The 17,165-nt window shown below is 35.9% G+C and overlaps 1 protein-coding gene across 1 annotated transcript in view; it reads left to right on the forward strand.

Moving 5' to 3' along the window:
* NECAB1 (N-terminal EF-hand calcium binding protein 1) overlaps positions 1 to 15,540 on the forward strand; it is a 156,496-nt gene extending 140,956 nt beyond the window's left edge. The window contains exons 11-13 of the mRNA XM_081266243.1: positions 8,616 to 8,693; positions 9,970 to 10,061; positions 14,349 to 15,540. Of these exons, the coding sequence (XP_081122369.1) occupies positions 8,616 to 8,693; positions 9,970 to 10,061; positions 14,349 to 14,377 (199 nt within the window). The 3' untranslated portion in view covers positions 14,378 to 15,540. The remainder of the gene's footprint in view (positions 1 to 8,615; positions 8,694 to 9,969; positions 10,062 to 14,348) is intronic.
* The last annotated feature ends 1,625 nt before the right edge of the window (positions 15,541 to 17,165 follow it).

A 17,165-nucleotide genomic window follows, 5' to 3' on the forward strand; every position in this document is an offset into this window, starting at 1 on the left:
CACAGTTAATCAGCAGTGACGAGTGGTAATTCCATTGGGCCATTCTTTGAACCATTACCATATCACACTGTGATATCTTTAGTCCTTCAAAAACTTCAGCATTATGATAAAATTTTGTGAATTTCTTATGATCTCATGGCTAGTCCAGAAAACAAAAGGTTCAGATAGCATGGTAAGTGGATTTTCAGTGTAATAAGTAGTACAAATTAGTTAGTTTTCAGGAGAAAGCCGAAGATCCTGAAATGCGAGGCTGAGTATTTTAAACTTTATCCTAAAGCAAATAGACAGACACAAAGATGGCGGCGGGAAGTGAGTAAGCCGCTCTGTGCCCCGCGCCGCCGCGTCTGAAAAGATGAGGTAAAGATCATTAAAGGAGATCTGTCGACAAAAACCCAGCACCGTGTCAAGAAAGGGGCCTAGGTGGAGTGAATCCGCCACTAATCCAGCCAAGGTGAAGGGAGTCCAGCACGACTTCAGCGAGAGCAGTAAGGACGCAGCCCGAGCTGCCCGGCTCCCTCGGCCCCTTCTCCCTCTCATCTCCGCCTCTCCGCCTTGCTTCTTTCTCCCCAGCTGTCTCTACTCCCAAGCTCAGTCTCTAAATTTAGATCTCAATTTCTTTCCCCCACCCCGCCCGCTCTCCTGCGTGTCCGGTACCGGACCGCGCGGCCCTGAGGAGCCGCCTCCCCTCCCCCAACCCGAACCCCCTCCCCGGGGGTCCCGAAGGCCGCCGCCGCTGCCGCCGCCGCCTCCCGCGGAGCACCATAGAGCAGACTCTTCACCTCGCGATTGAGCTGCCGAATTATATGAAACAGCTGATAAGATGAGTGACAATTTAAAATCCAAGTGATCCGAGAACACGCACTGAGCTCTGACCCGCTGAATTCAAACTCCCGGTCACCTGCTTCCCGCAAACAGCTATGACTCGGCATTAATTCGTCCGGCTGAAACAACTGGTCAGCCCTTCTCATCATACGAAGGTAAATGCCTACCGAGCCTTCATAAGTAGTGGCCACAGGTTTGAAACGGGGCTTGGGAGAGAAGGACCCACCCGTTGAATTGGTCGCCCTGCAAAGGGAAACGACATCATCAGACTGCTGCAGAGGAGATAACTTCTTTGAAACAGGTGTGTGATCCCATAGCCTTGCCTCTCCACACATCGGGAAAACTTAAGGGCCCCTCCCAGCTCTCCCGTGAGTGCTACAGCCAGCCCGAGGGAATCAGAGGTGGTGCGGGTCCCGCAGAGCTAAACTACCGCTCCCACCAGGGCTGACTGCTGAGGTCTCTTGCACCAGCTACGGGGAAGTGGATACTAGAGGGCAAGTAAAATCCGCTGAGGATTCTCAGCCCCAAACGCTACAAGCTTAGGGTCTGAGGGAATGGCAAACTGGAAGAGTGTGCCCAGTCGTTCATGAAAACAGGGCTCCCGGGAGCAGCAGACTTGGCATGTAGCCAGTATTGTGGTGAGAGGGGCCTGGCTAGAGAAAAAGTGGGAAGTGAATAGACACACGAGGAGGCCCTAGACACTCAGGATTGGAGACTCGCCCAGTCTGGGAGGAGCTGCTGCACAGTGATTGGTTCCCGCGTATGGACAGGAGAAACTTGACCTGGTGGGCACAGCGCCATCTACTGGAAGAGAAGCTAATCAAACTCTAAGACTGCATTTATTAGGTTTTTTTTTTTTCTTTTTTTTTCTGATTTGGGTTTTTCTTTCATTTTCATTTTTTTTCTTTCTTGTTGTTTTATTAATTTTTTTTTACAAAATATTTTTTTTAATTTTTTTTCTACTAATTTCAATTTAAATTTTTTTAATTATTATTATTATTTTATTTTTTATTTTATTTTTATTTATTTATTTTTTTTTAATTTTTCTCTTTTTTAGTTCCTATTCTTTTTCTTCTTTAGTCTTTTCATTTTTCTTATCCCCCCTTTTTTTCCTTGAATTCTACCTGCCTACTCTCATTCTCTTTAGAGACTTCTTCCCTTCCCTTCAAATACCTTTCCTCCCAAGCATCAAATTAATTTATAGGAGTAAACTGTAACTCAGCAGTCAAACAGAACAAGAAGCAACATGAGCAGCTTCAAAAAACAAGGAAGAAAAGGAGTACAAACAATGCAGGACAGCCTAAATATTCAGGAGGACCTAGAGTCATCAGAAAAAATGGTCATATAAAGAACTCAAGGAACACCTAAGACAGATGGAATGGAACCTTAAAGAGGATACAAGACAGCAAATTCAAGCAGCGAAAGAACACATTGAGAATGCATTCCATAAAGAGATAAAAGAAGAAGTTAAGCATCTCTATCAGGAGATAGAGATTATAAAAAATAATCAAACAATAATTCTAGAAATGAAGGAAACGATAAACCAAATTAAAATCTCAATTGAGAGTATCACTAACAGAGTGGAGCAAGTAGAAACCAGAACGTCAGATAATGAAGACAAAATATACCATCTTGAAAAGAGTCTAGCCAACTCAGAAAGGCTGGTAAAAAATCACGAGAAAAACATCCAAGAGTTATGGGATAACATGAAGAAACGAAACTTACGAGTCATCGGGATAGAAGAAGGTACAGAGATTCAAACCAAGGGAATGAGAAACCTGCTGAATGAAATAATTACAGAAAACTTTCCAGAAATAAAAAAGGAAACAGATATACAAATTGAAGATGCATACAGGACACCGAGCACACAAAATCACAGTAGACCAACGCCAAGACACATTGTTATGAAGATATCCAATATACAGAACAAAGAGAAAATATTAAAAGCTACAAGAGAAAGGAGACAGATTACATTTAGGGGTAAACCAATACGGTTAACCACGGATTTTTCATCACACACACTGAAAGCAAGAAGGTCATGGAACATTGTATTTCAAACACTGAAAGACAATGGATGCCAACCAAGAATTCTGTATCCAGCAAAATTAAGCTTCAGGTATGACAACGAAATAAAAATCTTTCATGATAAACAAAAGTTAAAAGAATTTGCAGCCAGAAAACCAGCGTTGCAAAGCATTTTGAGCAAAACACTACAAGAAGAAGAAATAAAAAACAACAACCAAAACCATCAGTGGGAAGTGCCTCAGTAAAGACAGAGGGCGAGGGGAAAGACAATCATGGAGAAACAAACTAAAATTTTTTTAAAAAAAGGATAAACAATCAAACATGGATGGAAGTTCAAACCACATATCAATAGTAACTCTGAATGTTAATGGCTTAAACTCTCCAATAAAGCGACATAGGCTGGCATCATGGATTAAAAAAACAAATCCAACAATATGCTGCCTCCAGGAGACACATCTGATTGGAAAAGACATACACAGGCTGAAGGTGAAAGGATGGGAAAAAATATACCACGCACACGGTCCTCGCAAGCAAGCAGGGGTGGCCATCCTCATATCAAATAAAATCGACTTCAAGACTAAGTTAATCAAAAGGGATAAAGAAGGTCATTATATACTGTTAAAAGGAACCATTCACCAACAAGACATAACAATTATCAATATTTACGAACCAAATAATGGTGCTGCGACATTCATAAAACAAATTCTCCTCAAATTCAAGAATCAAATAGACCACAACACAATAATTATGGGAGACTTCAACACACCTCTCTCACCATTGGACAGATCCTCCAAACAAAAGTTAAATAAAGAAACTATAGAACTCAATACCACAATCAATAACCTAGACTTAACTGACTTATATAGAATATATCAACCATCATCAAATGGATATACTTTCTTCTCAGCAGCACATGGATCTTTCTCAAAAATAGACCATATATTATGCCATAGGGCAACCCTCAGTAAATATAAAGAGGTGGAGATAATACCATGCATTTTATCTGATCATAATGGAATGAAACTGGAAATCAATGATAAAAGAAGGAAGAAAAAACCCTACATCACATGGAAAATGAACAATATGTTACTGAATGATCAATGGGTTACAGAAGACATAAAGGAGGAAATCAAAAAATTCTTAGAGATAAATGAAAATACAGACACAACATATCGGAATCTATGGGACACAATGAAAGCAGTTTTAAGAGGAAAGTTCATCGCCTGGGGGTCATTCCTCAAAAAAAGAAGAAACCAACAAATAAATGAGCTCACACTTCATCTCAAAGCCCTAGAAAAGGAAGAACAAAACAACAGCAAATGCAGCAGAAGGCGAGAAATAATTAAAATCAGAGCGGAAATCAATGAAATTGATACAAAAGAAACTATTGAAAAAATTAACAAAACTAAAAGTTGGTTCTTCGAAAAAATAAATAAGATTGACAGACCTTTAGCCATGCTAATGAAGAGAAGAAGAGAGAGAACTCAAATTACTAACATATGGGATGAAAAAGGCAATATCACAACAGATGCTACAGAAATACAGAAGACAATTACAAATTAATTTGAAAACCTATATTCCTATAGAATAGAAGATAGTGAAGACATCGATAAATTTCTTAAGACATATGATTTGCCCAGACTGAGTCAGGAGGATACACACAATTTGAACAGACCAATATCAATAGATGAAATAGAAGAAGCAATCAAAAGACTACCAACCAAGAAAAGCCCAGGACCGGATGGGTATACAGCGGAGTTCTACAAAACCTTTAAAGAAGAACTAATACCAATACTTTTCAAGTTATTTCAGGAAATAGAAAAAGAGGGAGCTCTTCCAAATTCATTCTATGAGGCCAACATCACATTGATTCCAAAACCAGACAAAGACACCTCAAAGAAAGAAAACTACAGACCAATATCTCTGATGAACCTAGATGCAAAAATCCTCAATAAAATACTGGCGAATCGGATACAAAAACACATCAAAAAAATTGTGCACCATGATCAAGTAGGATTCATCCCTGGGATGCAAGGATGGTTCAATATATGGAAATCAATAAACGTTATTCACCACATCAATAGACTTAAAGATAAGAACCATATGATCATCTCGATAGATGCAGAGAAAGCATTCGATAAAGTACAGCATGCCTTTGTGTTCAAAACATTAGAAAAACTAGGGATAACAGGATCTTACCTTGACATTGTAAAAGCTATCTATGCTAAGCCTCAGGCTAGCATCATTCTGAATGGACAAAAGTTGAAGGCATTCCCTCTAAAATCCGGAACAAGACAGGGATGCCCTCTATCTCCACTTCTATTCAATATAGTTATCGAAACACTGGCCAGAGCAATTAGACGAAAGAAATTAAAGGCATAAAAATTGGAAAAGAAGAACTTAAATTATCACTATTTGCAGATGACATGATTCTATACCTAGAAGACCCAAAAGGGTCTACAAAGAAACTACTAGAACTAATAAATGAATTCAGCAAAGTGGCAGGATATAAAATCAACACGCATAAATCAAAGGCATTTCTGTATATCAGCGACAAAGCTTCGGAAACGGAAATGAGGAAAAACACTCCATTCACGATATCCTCAAAAAAAAATAAAATACTTGGGAATTAACCTAACAAAAGAGGTGAAAGATTTATATAATGAAAACTACAGAACCCTAAAGAGAGAAGTTGATGAAGATCTTAGAAGATGGAAAAACATACCCTGTTCATGGATAGGCAGAACTAACATCATCAAAATGGCCATATTACCAAAAGTTCTCTATAGGTTTAATGCAATGCCAATCAAAATCCCAACGGCATATCTTGTAGAAATTGACAAAGCAATCATGAAATTCATATGGAAAAATAAAAGACCCAGAATAGCAAAAGCAATTCTAAACAGGAAGTGTGAATCAGGCGGTATAGCAATACCAGATTTCAAACTATATTACAGAGCAATAGTGACAAAAACAGCATGGTACTGGTACCAAAACAGGTGGGTGGATCAATGGTATAAAATAGAGGACACAGAGACTAATCCACAAAGCTACAACTATCTTATATTTGATAAAGGGGCTATAAGCATGCAATGGAGGAAGGATAGCATCTTCAACAAATGGTGTTGGGAAAACTGGAAATCCATATGCAACAAAATGAAACTGAATCCCTTTCTCTCGCCATGCACAAAAGTTAACTCAAAATGGATCAAGGAGCTTGATATCAAATCAGAAACTCTGCGCCTGATAGAAGATAAAGTTGGCTCCGATCTACAGATTGTGGGGTCAGGCTCCAAATTCCTTAATTGGACACCCATAGCACAAGAGTTAACAACTAGAATCAACAAATGGGACTTAATTAAACTTAAAAGTTTTTTCTCAGCAAAAGAAACAATAAGAGAGGTAAATAGGGAGCCTACATCCTGGGAACAAATTTTTTACGCCTCACACTTCAGATAGAGCCCTAATATCCAGAGTATACAAAGAACTCAAAAAATTAGACAATAAGATAACAAATAACCCAATCAACAAATGGGCCAAGGACCTGAACAGACACTTCTCAGAGGAGGATATACAATCAATCAACAAGTACATGAAAAAATGCTCTCCATCTCTAGCAGTCAGAGAAATGCAAATCAAAACCACCCTAAGATACCATCTCACTCCAGTAAGATTGGCAGCCACTATGAAGTCAAACAACAACAAGTGCTGGCGAGGATGTGGAGAAAAGGGTACACTTGTACATTGCTGGTGGGACTGCAAATTGGTGCGGCCAATTTGGAAAGCAGTATGGAGATTCCTGGGAAAGCTGGGAATGGAACCACCATTTGACCCTGCTATTGCCCTTCTCGGACTATTCCCTGAAGACCTTAAAAGAGCATGCTACAGGGACACTGCCACATCGATGTTCATAGCAGCACAATTCACAATAGCTAGACTGTGGAACCAACCCAGATGCCCTTCAATAGATGAATGGATAAAAAAAAATGTGGCATCTATACACAATGGAGTACTATGCAACAATAAAAAATGACAAAATCATAGAATTTTCAGGGAAATGGATGGCACTAGAGCAGATTATGCTTAGTGAAGCTAGCCAAACCCTAAAAAACAAATACCAAATGTCATCTTTGATATAATGAGAGCAACTATGAACAGAGCAGGGAGGAAGAGTAGGAAGAAAAGATTAACATTAAACAGAGACTTGAGATGGGAGGGAAAGGGAGAGAAAAGGGAAATTGCATGGAAATGAAGGGAGACCCTCATTGCTAAACAAAATTACATATAAGAGGTTGTGAGGGGAATGGGAAAATAAACAAAGAGAGAAATGAATTACAGTAGATGGGGTAGAGAGAGAAGTTGGGAGGGGAGGGAGGGGAGGGGGGATAGTAGGGGATAGGAAAGGTAGCAGAATACAACAATTACTATTAGGGCATTATGTAAAATTGTGGATGTGTAACTGACGTGATTCTGCAATCTGCATTTGGGGTAAAATTGGGGGTTCATAACCCACTTCAATCTAATGTATGAAATATAATATGTCAAGAGCTTGTAATGTTGTGAACAACCAATAAAAAAAATAAAGCAAATAGACAAAAGCATATGTGTACATTAATTTGCAGAAATTTTAAGAAATCCTCCCGGTAAAGAGCTCATTCATGAATTCTTGGGATGAGAAAAATCACAAATTTCATTTTTAATTCAATACACATGACCCTCTAGTAAAGCTTTGACAAGAAAAATCTAAAGTCGCACTAGTAACAATATTGACTATATTATACCTTAATGAACCAAATTGATAAACAACTACCAAAAAACTGAGTACAGGCAAACTAAAGGGGGGAAAAATGATAAAATTCCTGTGTGTGTTTACTGCCACCTGCTGGTCATATTTGGGTAAATCCTAAATCTACATTAACTGTTTTACTGGTAAATTGAAAACCCTTGTTTTCCAAACCCCTCATTTTGCTTTTCACAGATACTTCTGGAATATATTATGAAACAGTAGGCTAAAAAAGCTGTACTGTAAGATTTTAAATACATCTTATCTCCCACTCATCAGTTTATGTGTCCCTTCTTTTTTTTTAAATTTTTTTATTGGTTGTTCAAAACATTACAAAGCTCTTGACATATCATATTTCATACATTAGATTCAAGTGGGTTATGAACTCCCATTTTTACCCCAAATACAGATTGCAGAATCACATCGGTTACATATCCACATTTTTACATAATGCCATATTAGTAACTGTTGTATTCTGCTACCTTTCCTATCCTCTACTATCCCCCCTCCCCTCCCATCTTCTCTCTCTACCCCATGAATGTGTCCCTTCTTTATTCCTTTAACACCGATTTTAGTCTGTATCACCTCTCACCTAAGCTATCTCACTACCTGCATGACTTCTTCATTCATACCCCACAATGCCATCAGCAGGATCTTTTAAAACACAACTGAAACTGTGGCATTTTCCCCTCTAATTCCTTCAGTGGCTCCTCCTTGCTACAAGATTAAATCCACAGTCCTGTCTTTTTAGTTAGCCTCCTTTCTTCATTATAGACTTTGACCCACCTTCAAGATCATCAAAGATCTGGAAGGAACAAATTTATCTTCCTCAACTTGAAAAAGCAATTATTGCCAGAAGCAGACTGTTCAATTTTCTGCAGGCACCTATACAAATGGACAAGATTGTTTCATAACACATCTAGAGATGATTAGAAAAATTAGTTTGATTCCAGCAGCTAATTATGCCTTTTCTTTTCCTTTTCAGTATTTCTATACAAAAGCTTTCAAATGAACCCCGCTATATGATTTATGAGTTCTGGGAGAACAGTAGTGTGTGGAATAGGTAAGTTCTAAGCAAGGCTAATTTGTTTCATGAAGCCAGGGAGGTGGCTATAAACATGGTGAAATTTTGAGACTTGTAAGAAAGGCTCCATTCTGTTTTTCTCATTTTAAAAAGTCTTGACCTTTACCCTAAATCCCACACTATGGGAGTTTATTTGGTGGATTGGAAAACACTTCCCTCTAAGCACAGATACTTCTGGTATTGACCCCCACACTTTGAGTCTTACCATCTTACTGATGCTTTCAGACAAGAATAATTTGATAGGGGCAGGGTGTCTAAGGAAAGTGGGGGTGATGCTGACATTGGAACTTCATAATTTCTTTGGTTATTACTTTATAATAAAACTACATTTAATGGCTAAGACCGTTATAATTTTCCTAAATGTCTTTAAATACCACAAATAAAGGGGAAAAGTCAAGGCACTGTTTGGCAAAGATGAAACACAAATTAATTTTTAATTAAAATGATTACCAATAAATAATAAATGTATAATTTGAAAAAATGGAATAAAAGAAATTTTTGCTATTCTGATATAAACAGTTCCAGATGGTTTTAAATGGTATAGAAGATATAGCTCTCCAATAAACCCATGTTGTAAAGGTATTAAATATAGTAGTGGGATTAATTAACACCTGGAAATTTAGTTGATACATATTTCACCTTGAAATTTTATTTTTGTGGATTCAAAAGAAGGCATTTTGAAGGACTGGAGTTAAATCTCAGTGGCAGATCATTTGCCTAGCAAGTCCTGGGCTCCATCCCTAGCACTGCAGACAAAACAACAACAACAACAAAAAAAAAAAAAACTCATGCTATAATGAAAGCAAAACTATACCAATAGTATTTTAGTGTTTCGATATAGAAGAAAGTCTTAAGAGCCATCTATTCAATTCCATGCTTCCAGGCCTACACTATGCAATAGATGGTTTTCATTTCATTTTATTCTCAGTGGATGGAAAATTATCACCCCCTTTTCTTAGTTATACTATTTTTTAAACACCAGTTATGGCCAAAATACTTTCTTATGTTAAAAATTTTTGCAGAAATCACACTTCCTATTGTTTTATCTTCCTGATTTCTGATGACAATTATTAAATTACTCTTGAGTCTTTGCTAAGCCTAAAAAAAATATTTTAAAAAGTCTCTATCCAGGTTACTTCCTTATCCACATCAATCAAAAGCTTACCATCTTGATTGAATTTGATCTCTGCTGTACTCTATTTTAGGAAAGTTGTAAATAAAAATGCAGAGCTTTAACCTGTAATCATTTATACAGCCACCTTCAGACGAATTATAGCAAGACATTCCAAAGAAGTAACGTGGATTTCTTGGAAACTCCGGAACTCACATCTACTATGCTAGTTCCTGGTAATTATACTGGATTCAAAATTCTTGTATCCTTATGTATTGTCTTATGTTTTTCAAAAATAGTATGTTCTTTCCCATTTACACTTTATCAATGGTGTTCTCTTTATTGTTTCTTTATATATGTTATAATTGGGGATCGGGAGAGGGAAGAAGAGGTATTTGTTGCTTGCCTTTAGTTCTTAGTTGGCCCTATTTGTATTGCTGGCTATATTAAACCTATTATTAGTGGTTTGCTGGTTAACTGTTCATCTTGAAATACAAGTCAAATCATGACATTTAAAAATTATTCAAATGCTTTACCATACTATAATTATTATTATAATTTTAAATACAATTAAAAATAAGTGACCCATAGGCTAGAGATTAGAAATATTTTTATTATAATAGAATAACTTAAAATAATTTTTGTAGTTGGGGGAAAGGAGAACTGGAGGAAAGAGAGAAAGAGGGAAGGTTTGAAATAAAATTGTCTAAGAAGTCTGGTCAAATTTTACTTAAGAACAAAAAATTCATTTGTTAATCTCACCCATCCATTCACAATTATCAAATATACACAAATTTGATATGCACTTTAGTACTGGGATTACTGGGGTGCCTAGTCTATTTACTAGCATGATTGAGCTCTAATTCTGAATGAGCACTGTGCTGGGAGCTAGAGAGGGTACCTATAAAGTGCTCTGTCCAGTCTGACAGGAATATCTGCAAAGAGAATTGTTTGCAGGACAAAACCTGGTTCGGGTCATAAAAGAGAAGTTACCTTTAGAGGTAATAATGTGCTTTGTGAACTTAGAGAGTGATTACTACCTATCTAACAGTTTGTAAGGAAGACAGAGTCTGAATTTTAGGCTGAGAATATGTTATGACGTATCTGAACAGTAATTAGAGCCATTGAAAATTTCTGAGACAGACAATAGTCATAATTATCTGATGGGAACAAAGACAGACGGACATCATGGGGCAAAAAAAAAAAAATTAATCAGGGCAACGATCTGTCCCAGGAAAGAAGAGCACCCAAACTATGTGCTATTGAAAAGTTTGGGACTTCACCTGCAGATAGTTTTTCACAAGTTAACCACAAGACTGAAGGTTGAAGCCTTAGCTTTAGCTTATTCCAGTTGTGGTGAGAAGGTGTGTGACTAAAAACAAAATATCTAAGAGAAATCTGGGAAAATGCCTTTCTGTAAAAGGCTGGTAGAGAAAGAAAAACTTCCTTAATTCAGAAGACTGAGGAGCACCAATCAAAGGAAGAGAATAGATGGAGTAATAATAGATGTCAATAGGCTGGGTGCGGTGGTGCACACCTGTAATCCCATCTGCTCGGGAGATGAGGAGGAGGATCTCGAGTTCAAAGCCAGCCTTAGCAATTTAGCAAGGCCCTAAGCAACTCAGTGAGACCCTGTCTCCTAATAGAATTTTTTTTTTAAAGCGGGGGTTGGCTGGGGATGTGGCTTAGAGGTTGAGTGCCCCTGGGTTCAATCCCCAGTACCAAAAAAAAAAAAAAAAAAGAAAGAAAAAAAGCTGTTAATAGAAGAGTGAAATGCAAGTTTACGTGCTCCTTGGGAGCATGTAGAGTGATTGAGAAAACAGGGCTGAAGATGGAATTTGACAAAATTATGGTTTACAAGAGTAATTTTAATAGAGTGGCAAGAATTTTAAATGACAGTAGATTTTGATGAATTGGGGAACAAATAACAGTGAGGAAAGTGTAATCTGGAATTAGAGCTGGGTGAGGATACGAGGAGATCAGGTGTGAGTGGCTGCACATTGGCTCTTACAGTTTGAGCCTGAGCTAGGAGTGCATTTACTCTGGTTCTTAAGCATGGGTCTGTCTGGCTAGAAAATGGTAGATTTGTAGAATTTTCCCTCACTTTAGAGCTGAGATTTAATCCTCCAATAAGAAAGTTATAAATATGGTTAAAATGTCTGACATGGCTGAATGGACACTTTGACTCATGCAGTTTCTATTAAAGGGCACCACAACTTGAAGAAAGGTTGCAGGTGGGCAAAGCTGCAAATTATTAAGGAACAGATTTCAGTGACTGCCTTTAATTTATCAAAGAAAGCTTTAGCTTATTCCAGCTTGAACAGTCTGTTGTAAGTGGGGATTTTCAAAGGCCTAGAACACAAATTAAATCTGTAAACATGACTGCTGCAGCCTTTGTAAAAGAATGCAGGAAAACTAGATCTATATCTTATTTATCTTCATATCACCTATTCTAATACAGTATTAGTACTGTGTATAGCACAAAAACAAAGATGCTTCCTAAGTGAAGGAATGAATATGGACTTTGACATAATCATAAATGCACTGTTTTTTGGCAAAAAAAAAAAAATTCCCAAAAGTTCTACATTTGTCATTTTTGTATCTGCCATTATATTCATTTTTCAGCTCTCTCAATTCTGAAACCACTGGTTCAGCAAAACAGAAGGGACAAAGATTGTTCTTAATTGTGTCCTAAGTCCTTCTAGATCAGAAAACACCTGAACACAAATCAAGTAGAAAAAGAGTATAGGAAGGGAGGCTATTGAGTTAACAGTTGAGAGGGATGCTATTTGCAATTATTGGAAATGCAGAGTAATCTGAATTTTTCTGGCCCAACTTCAATCACTTCATCATTACCTTGGATTAACTTTCTGTGTATTATTAGTCAGTGGTTCATAAATTCCATCCTCTTTCAATTTCCTAACTTAGAAAAATTGAGCACAAATAAAACTGGATCAATTCTTGTTCTCTGAACAAAATTCAGTAAAATTTGATGCCTTTTAATTGCTGCTGTATTTGCATTTATTTTCATATCCTGTCAATTTCAACAATGATAACTGGAATTTGATATAGATCAAAAATAAGTCAGGCTTTTCTAACACAATTTTTAAATCTAACTCAACAAGTCTAACATTTAATGGGGCAGTCCACTCTATTTTCAAATTAAAGATTTTTGTTTTGTTTTGTTTTGGGGGGGTACACCAAGGATTGAACTCAGGGGCACTTGACCACTGACCCACATCCCCAGCCCTATTTTGTATTTTATTTCTCTAAAGTCATCAGGGTCTCACCTCAGCTTTTGCTGAGGCTAGCTTTGAATTTGCAATCCTCCTGCCTCAGCCTCCTGAGCCACTGGGATTATAGGAGGGCATCCCCGTGCCCAACTAAATTAAAGTTTTATGGTTACAACAGCAGGACACGAACAAAAATCTAGAATTCGCACATAAACATTAGTTATGGGTTTCAATTGCCTTGATTTTTAATACTATTTTTAATAACCAGTTTTGTGCATTTTATGTGATGTATGGTTTTTAAGGTTAATAAAAACAAAATATATATTACCCTCCACATATTTAGACTCAAAATTAAAATCCAAAAGAAAAAAAATATACATTTAAAAACACAGGAGATTTTATTTTTAATTCAGAATTATGACTTTTAATAAGATAGGTAAACTAGTAAACTAATTAAAAAGCTAAGATACATCTCAAGAAATAAGGCAACTAAACCAGACTGCATCCAGATATAAAAATGTAAATGAAAATATATGTATATGAACACTCAAATGCAAAATGCTGTCAAATGAAGCAAACGGGAATACAGCAGTACAGGTACATTAGCTATCACAAACCACTCAGAAAAAAAGTGGGGGGGCTTGAAAACTCAGTCTGTGGGGCAGAATATTCCTTGGCATAAGAAAAAGGTCTGTAGTTATGAGACAAGAGGATACATAAGAAAGCAAAATCCCATTGCCAGCAAATTACTTACATAGCTTCAAAAGCACATTCATTCCTTTCTATTTGTGTTTCTCATATCATTCCACCAACCCTACTTCTTTGCTTTGGGTTTGTCTTTGGAATATTTATATTCATTGGGGAAAACATTTCCAATGTTAAAATAAAAAATATACTAAAAATATTACTTATAACACTTCCACTTGCTTAAACTCGATTTTCTGAAATTACATCTCTTACGTATCTTTCCTAATTCTGTCAGTATTGGGTAGATTAAAATAGCAATATGATCTTTATCATCAGGGCATTTATAATCTCATTGCAAAGACAAGCCCTATTTGAATGCAACAAAAAGTTTTGGACTGCACCAAAGTGCCAAAAGATGTGATACTAATGTCGATCACATATGGGGAATTCAATCTTGACTGAAGGAGTCTGGAAGTGGTGACTAGGAAGATAAGTAGTTAGGCAGACTAAAGGTAGGGGGAATGTTCCCTTTACCACTTGAACTTTCTTTGCTGTGAAAGTTATTTTCATTATTTTAAAAACTATATATTTTTTTCTTTTCAGCTTCATGGTGGGTCCTGAACAACAACTAGATATTCCTAGACATTTTCTTTATGGTTCCAAGTGCAAAACAAGTGTTATTATCAAAAGTGTCAATTAGAAAATTGTGTTTGTTAATTTACTGTATATTTTTGTTTAATATATTTAAGTGCACTCTTCTGAAGTATAATCTGTATCATTCGTGTGTATTTTAGCTCAATTTTCAAAATTCTCAGTATTTGATGGTAATTGCTTTGTTACATTGTTACCAACCTAAAGTCATCTAGTGACAAAATCCTAATGTGTGAAAAAAAGTATATATAAAGTCGTGAAAAGAAATTACAAAGAAAAACCTTTGAAAACATTACTTTTAAAATATTACTTCATAGGACAGATTTTACAAATTGCCCTACACTATAAAGGGTTACATCAATGCTCTAGCCATTTATTTTTTAGTAACATTTTCTTGGTGAGGCTTATTCTTCAATATCATCTACTCTATTCCCAACACATGACCCTATGATTATTCTCTTCACATTACTTAAAAAGTTAGTACATTGGCATAAAACAACCTTGGCTTTAACCTATAGAATCTCTACTTGTGCGTCAGGTTATAAACTGATTTTTCACGAGTGTATAATTCTGTGATAAGATAGGCAACCAATTAGTAATATAACACGACAGTATCATTTATTAGCTTCATAATTCCCTGTATATAAGTTAAACATTATCAAGCATAGAAGAGTTTTACTTTGGCAAAATCTGACTCGAATTTTATGGCATATTGTTAACTTTTCTTATGAAAAACATATATTTACATTTAATATCTGTTTTTCATAAAAAAGTTAATATGCCATAAAATTTCAAAATACAGTGCTTTAAAAATAAAATTTTAACTCAAATGAATAGAAAGGAAATATAAAACAAGCACAATAATTTCAGGGCAGAATTTCCACACTGAAACTATGAATCTTACATTGCCTTCTCTACAAAAGCTTAGAAATTAAATCTTTTTACTAAAAAAAAATCTCCTATTCTGATCATAAGTCCAGCTTAAAAATGCAATACAAAAAATGTAAAAAAAAATTAATGTAAAAATGCAATACAACTAGAAATGAATTATATTATTCTTAGTCCAAATTCCTTTGAAACCCTGGGCCTTCAGGGAAAGAAGCTGTAAGGTAAATTTTACTATTTTTTTTATTGTTGAAAAACAAAAGAAAAAGAGAGTGAATTAAAATTAAAATTTTATTTCATAAATATAAAATCTGACTAGAATGCATGCATGTGCACACGTGTGTGTGTCTGTCTGTCTCTTGTCATTTCTTTTTTCTGGTCAGTTTTAAAGATGACAAGCACTAGGAAACAACACCTGACTCAACTCTTTTAATAAATATACAAAGCAGAGAACAACATTAATGGAGATGTACAATGATTATTCAAACAAGTTATACATATGTACAAAGGCAATAATAAAACAGTCTTTGTGCTCTTACTCTGATTATACGTAGTAAGAAAGGATCAAGACTTTGAAACTTAAGGGACTTCTGACATACAAACTCTTCTTGAAAATGTTTGTTTTAAATGGTTTCAAAAATACAATTAATAACAAATCAAAACATTGCTTTGGTTGGTCCATTTCAGTATCCAACTCAAAAAGCATATCAAGTCTTTTGGGTTTGAGGCAGTTTCCAAAGTAGCTTGATAAGTATGACTAAAAAGGATTCTGCCTGATACTAGTGCTAAGTAGATAGACTCTCTAGATTGCAAATTGGAATACATTCTACCAGCTTTTTAAAACTAGAATGTAAAGGACTTGAGAATAGGAAAATAATAAAGCAAACCAATTTAATTATATGGTAATTCTGACCCCAGTTTTTAGACATACATTTTTCTGTTTGTCAGTGTGTAAATATGTGTATGGGTGTGTGTGTATGTGTGTTCACATACACATATGTACTGGACCTATATATAGTATAAAAGGAAATAGTAGGGCAAAACACAAATAAAAAAAAACTGGTCCCTAAGAATAAATATCTCATTTAAAAGTAAGCAAAATATTTATGGTTAATGAAGGGTATTTTGTTCCTATTTAAAAAACAATCCATTTTCTGGGGAACAAAATAATGAAAAAGAGGGTACTGAAAGAGCAAGATGGGAAGCCTACCTATGGACTAAAAGTTGAATCTGAATAAACAAGCCCAAAAACCACTAAGAAAAGGTTCTGGTTTTAGGAGTTCACATTTAGAGAAAGATAAATTTTCTGCCAAATGATGGCCTTAGACATCAACAGACCCAGGGATCTGAGAAAATAGGCGTAAGGAAAGTTTATACTTACCTTTAGATCAGCAAATTTTTTGACACTATGCTGGGAGAAACTTTTTTTTTTTAAATAACAGTAACATCCAGAGTGGAAAAACTGCAGAAGGCTTATTAAAAGTTCAAACTCCCAAATTCTGTATCCATATATGTTCTTATTATAAGAAATTATAGAATTGAAACTTAATGCACCTCAATTATTTTCAAATGCCTAAATTTTTCCTCTTTTGGAAATAAAAGTATCAGTTTTATTTTGTAATTGCTCAACTTCCACTGTTCACATGGCCAAAACAGTAGCAGCTATTTTTCAACCTCAGTTTCATTCACTACCACTGTTTTTAAACTGTCAATCTCTGCTAGTAATTACAAATCTAAGACAATGTTATTATCAAAAACCTAGACATCAATCATATATTTGAAAAGAAATGTATATTAAAAAATTCTCCCTCCTGTCATTGACAACCATATATTGCCCACCCCAAATCATTCTAGGCCTTTGGAGAAAATGTAATGATCTGTTTA

The sequence above is a fragment of the Spermophilus citellus genome (genome assembly GCF_964194105.1).
Source record: "Spermophilus citellus genome assembly, chromosome: 14".
Taxonomy (NCBI): domain Eukaryota; kingdom Metazoa; phylum Chordata; class Mammalia; order Rodentia; family Sciuridae; genus Spermophilus; species Spermophilus citellus.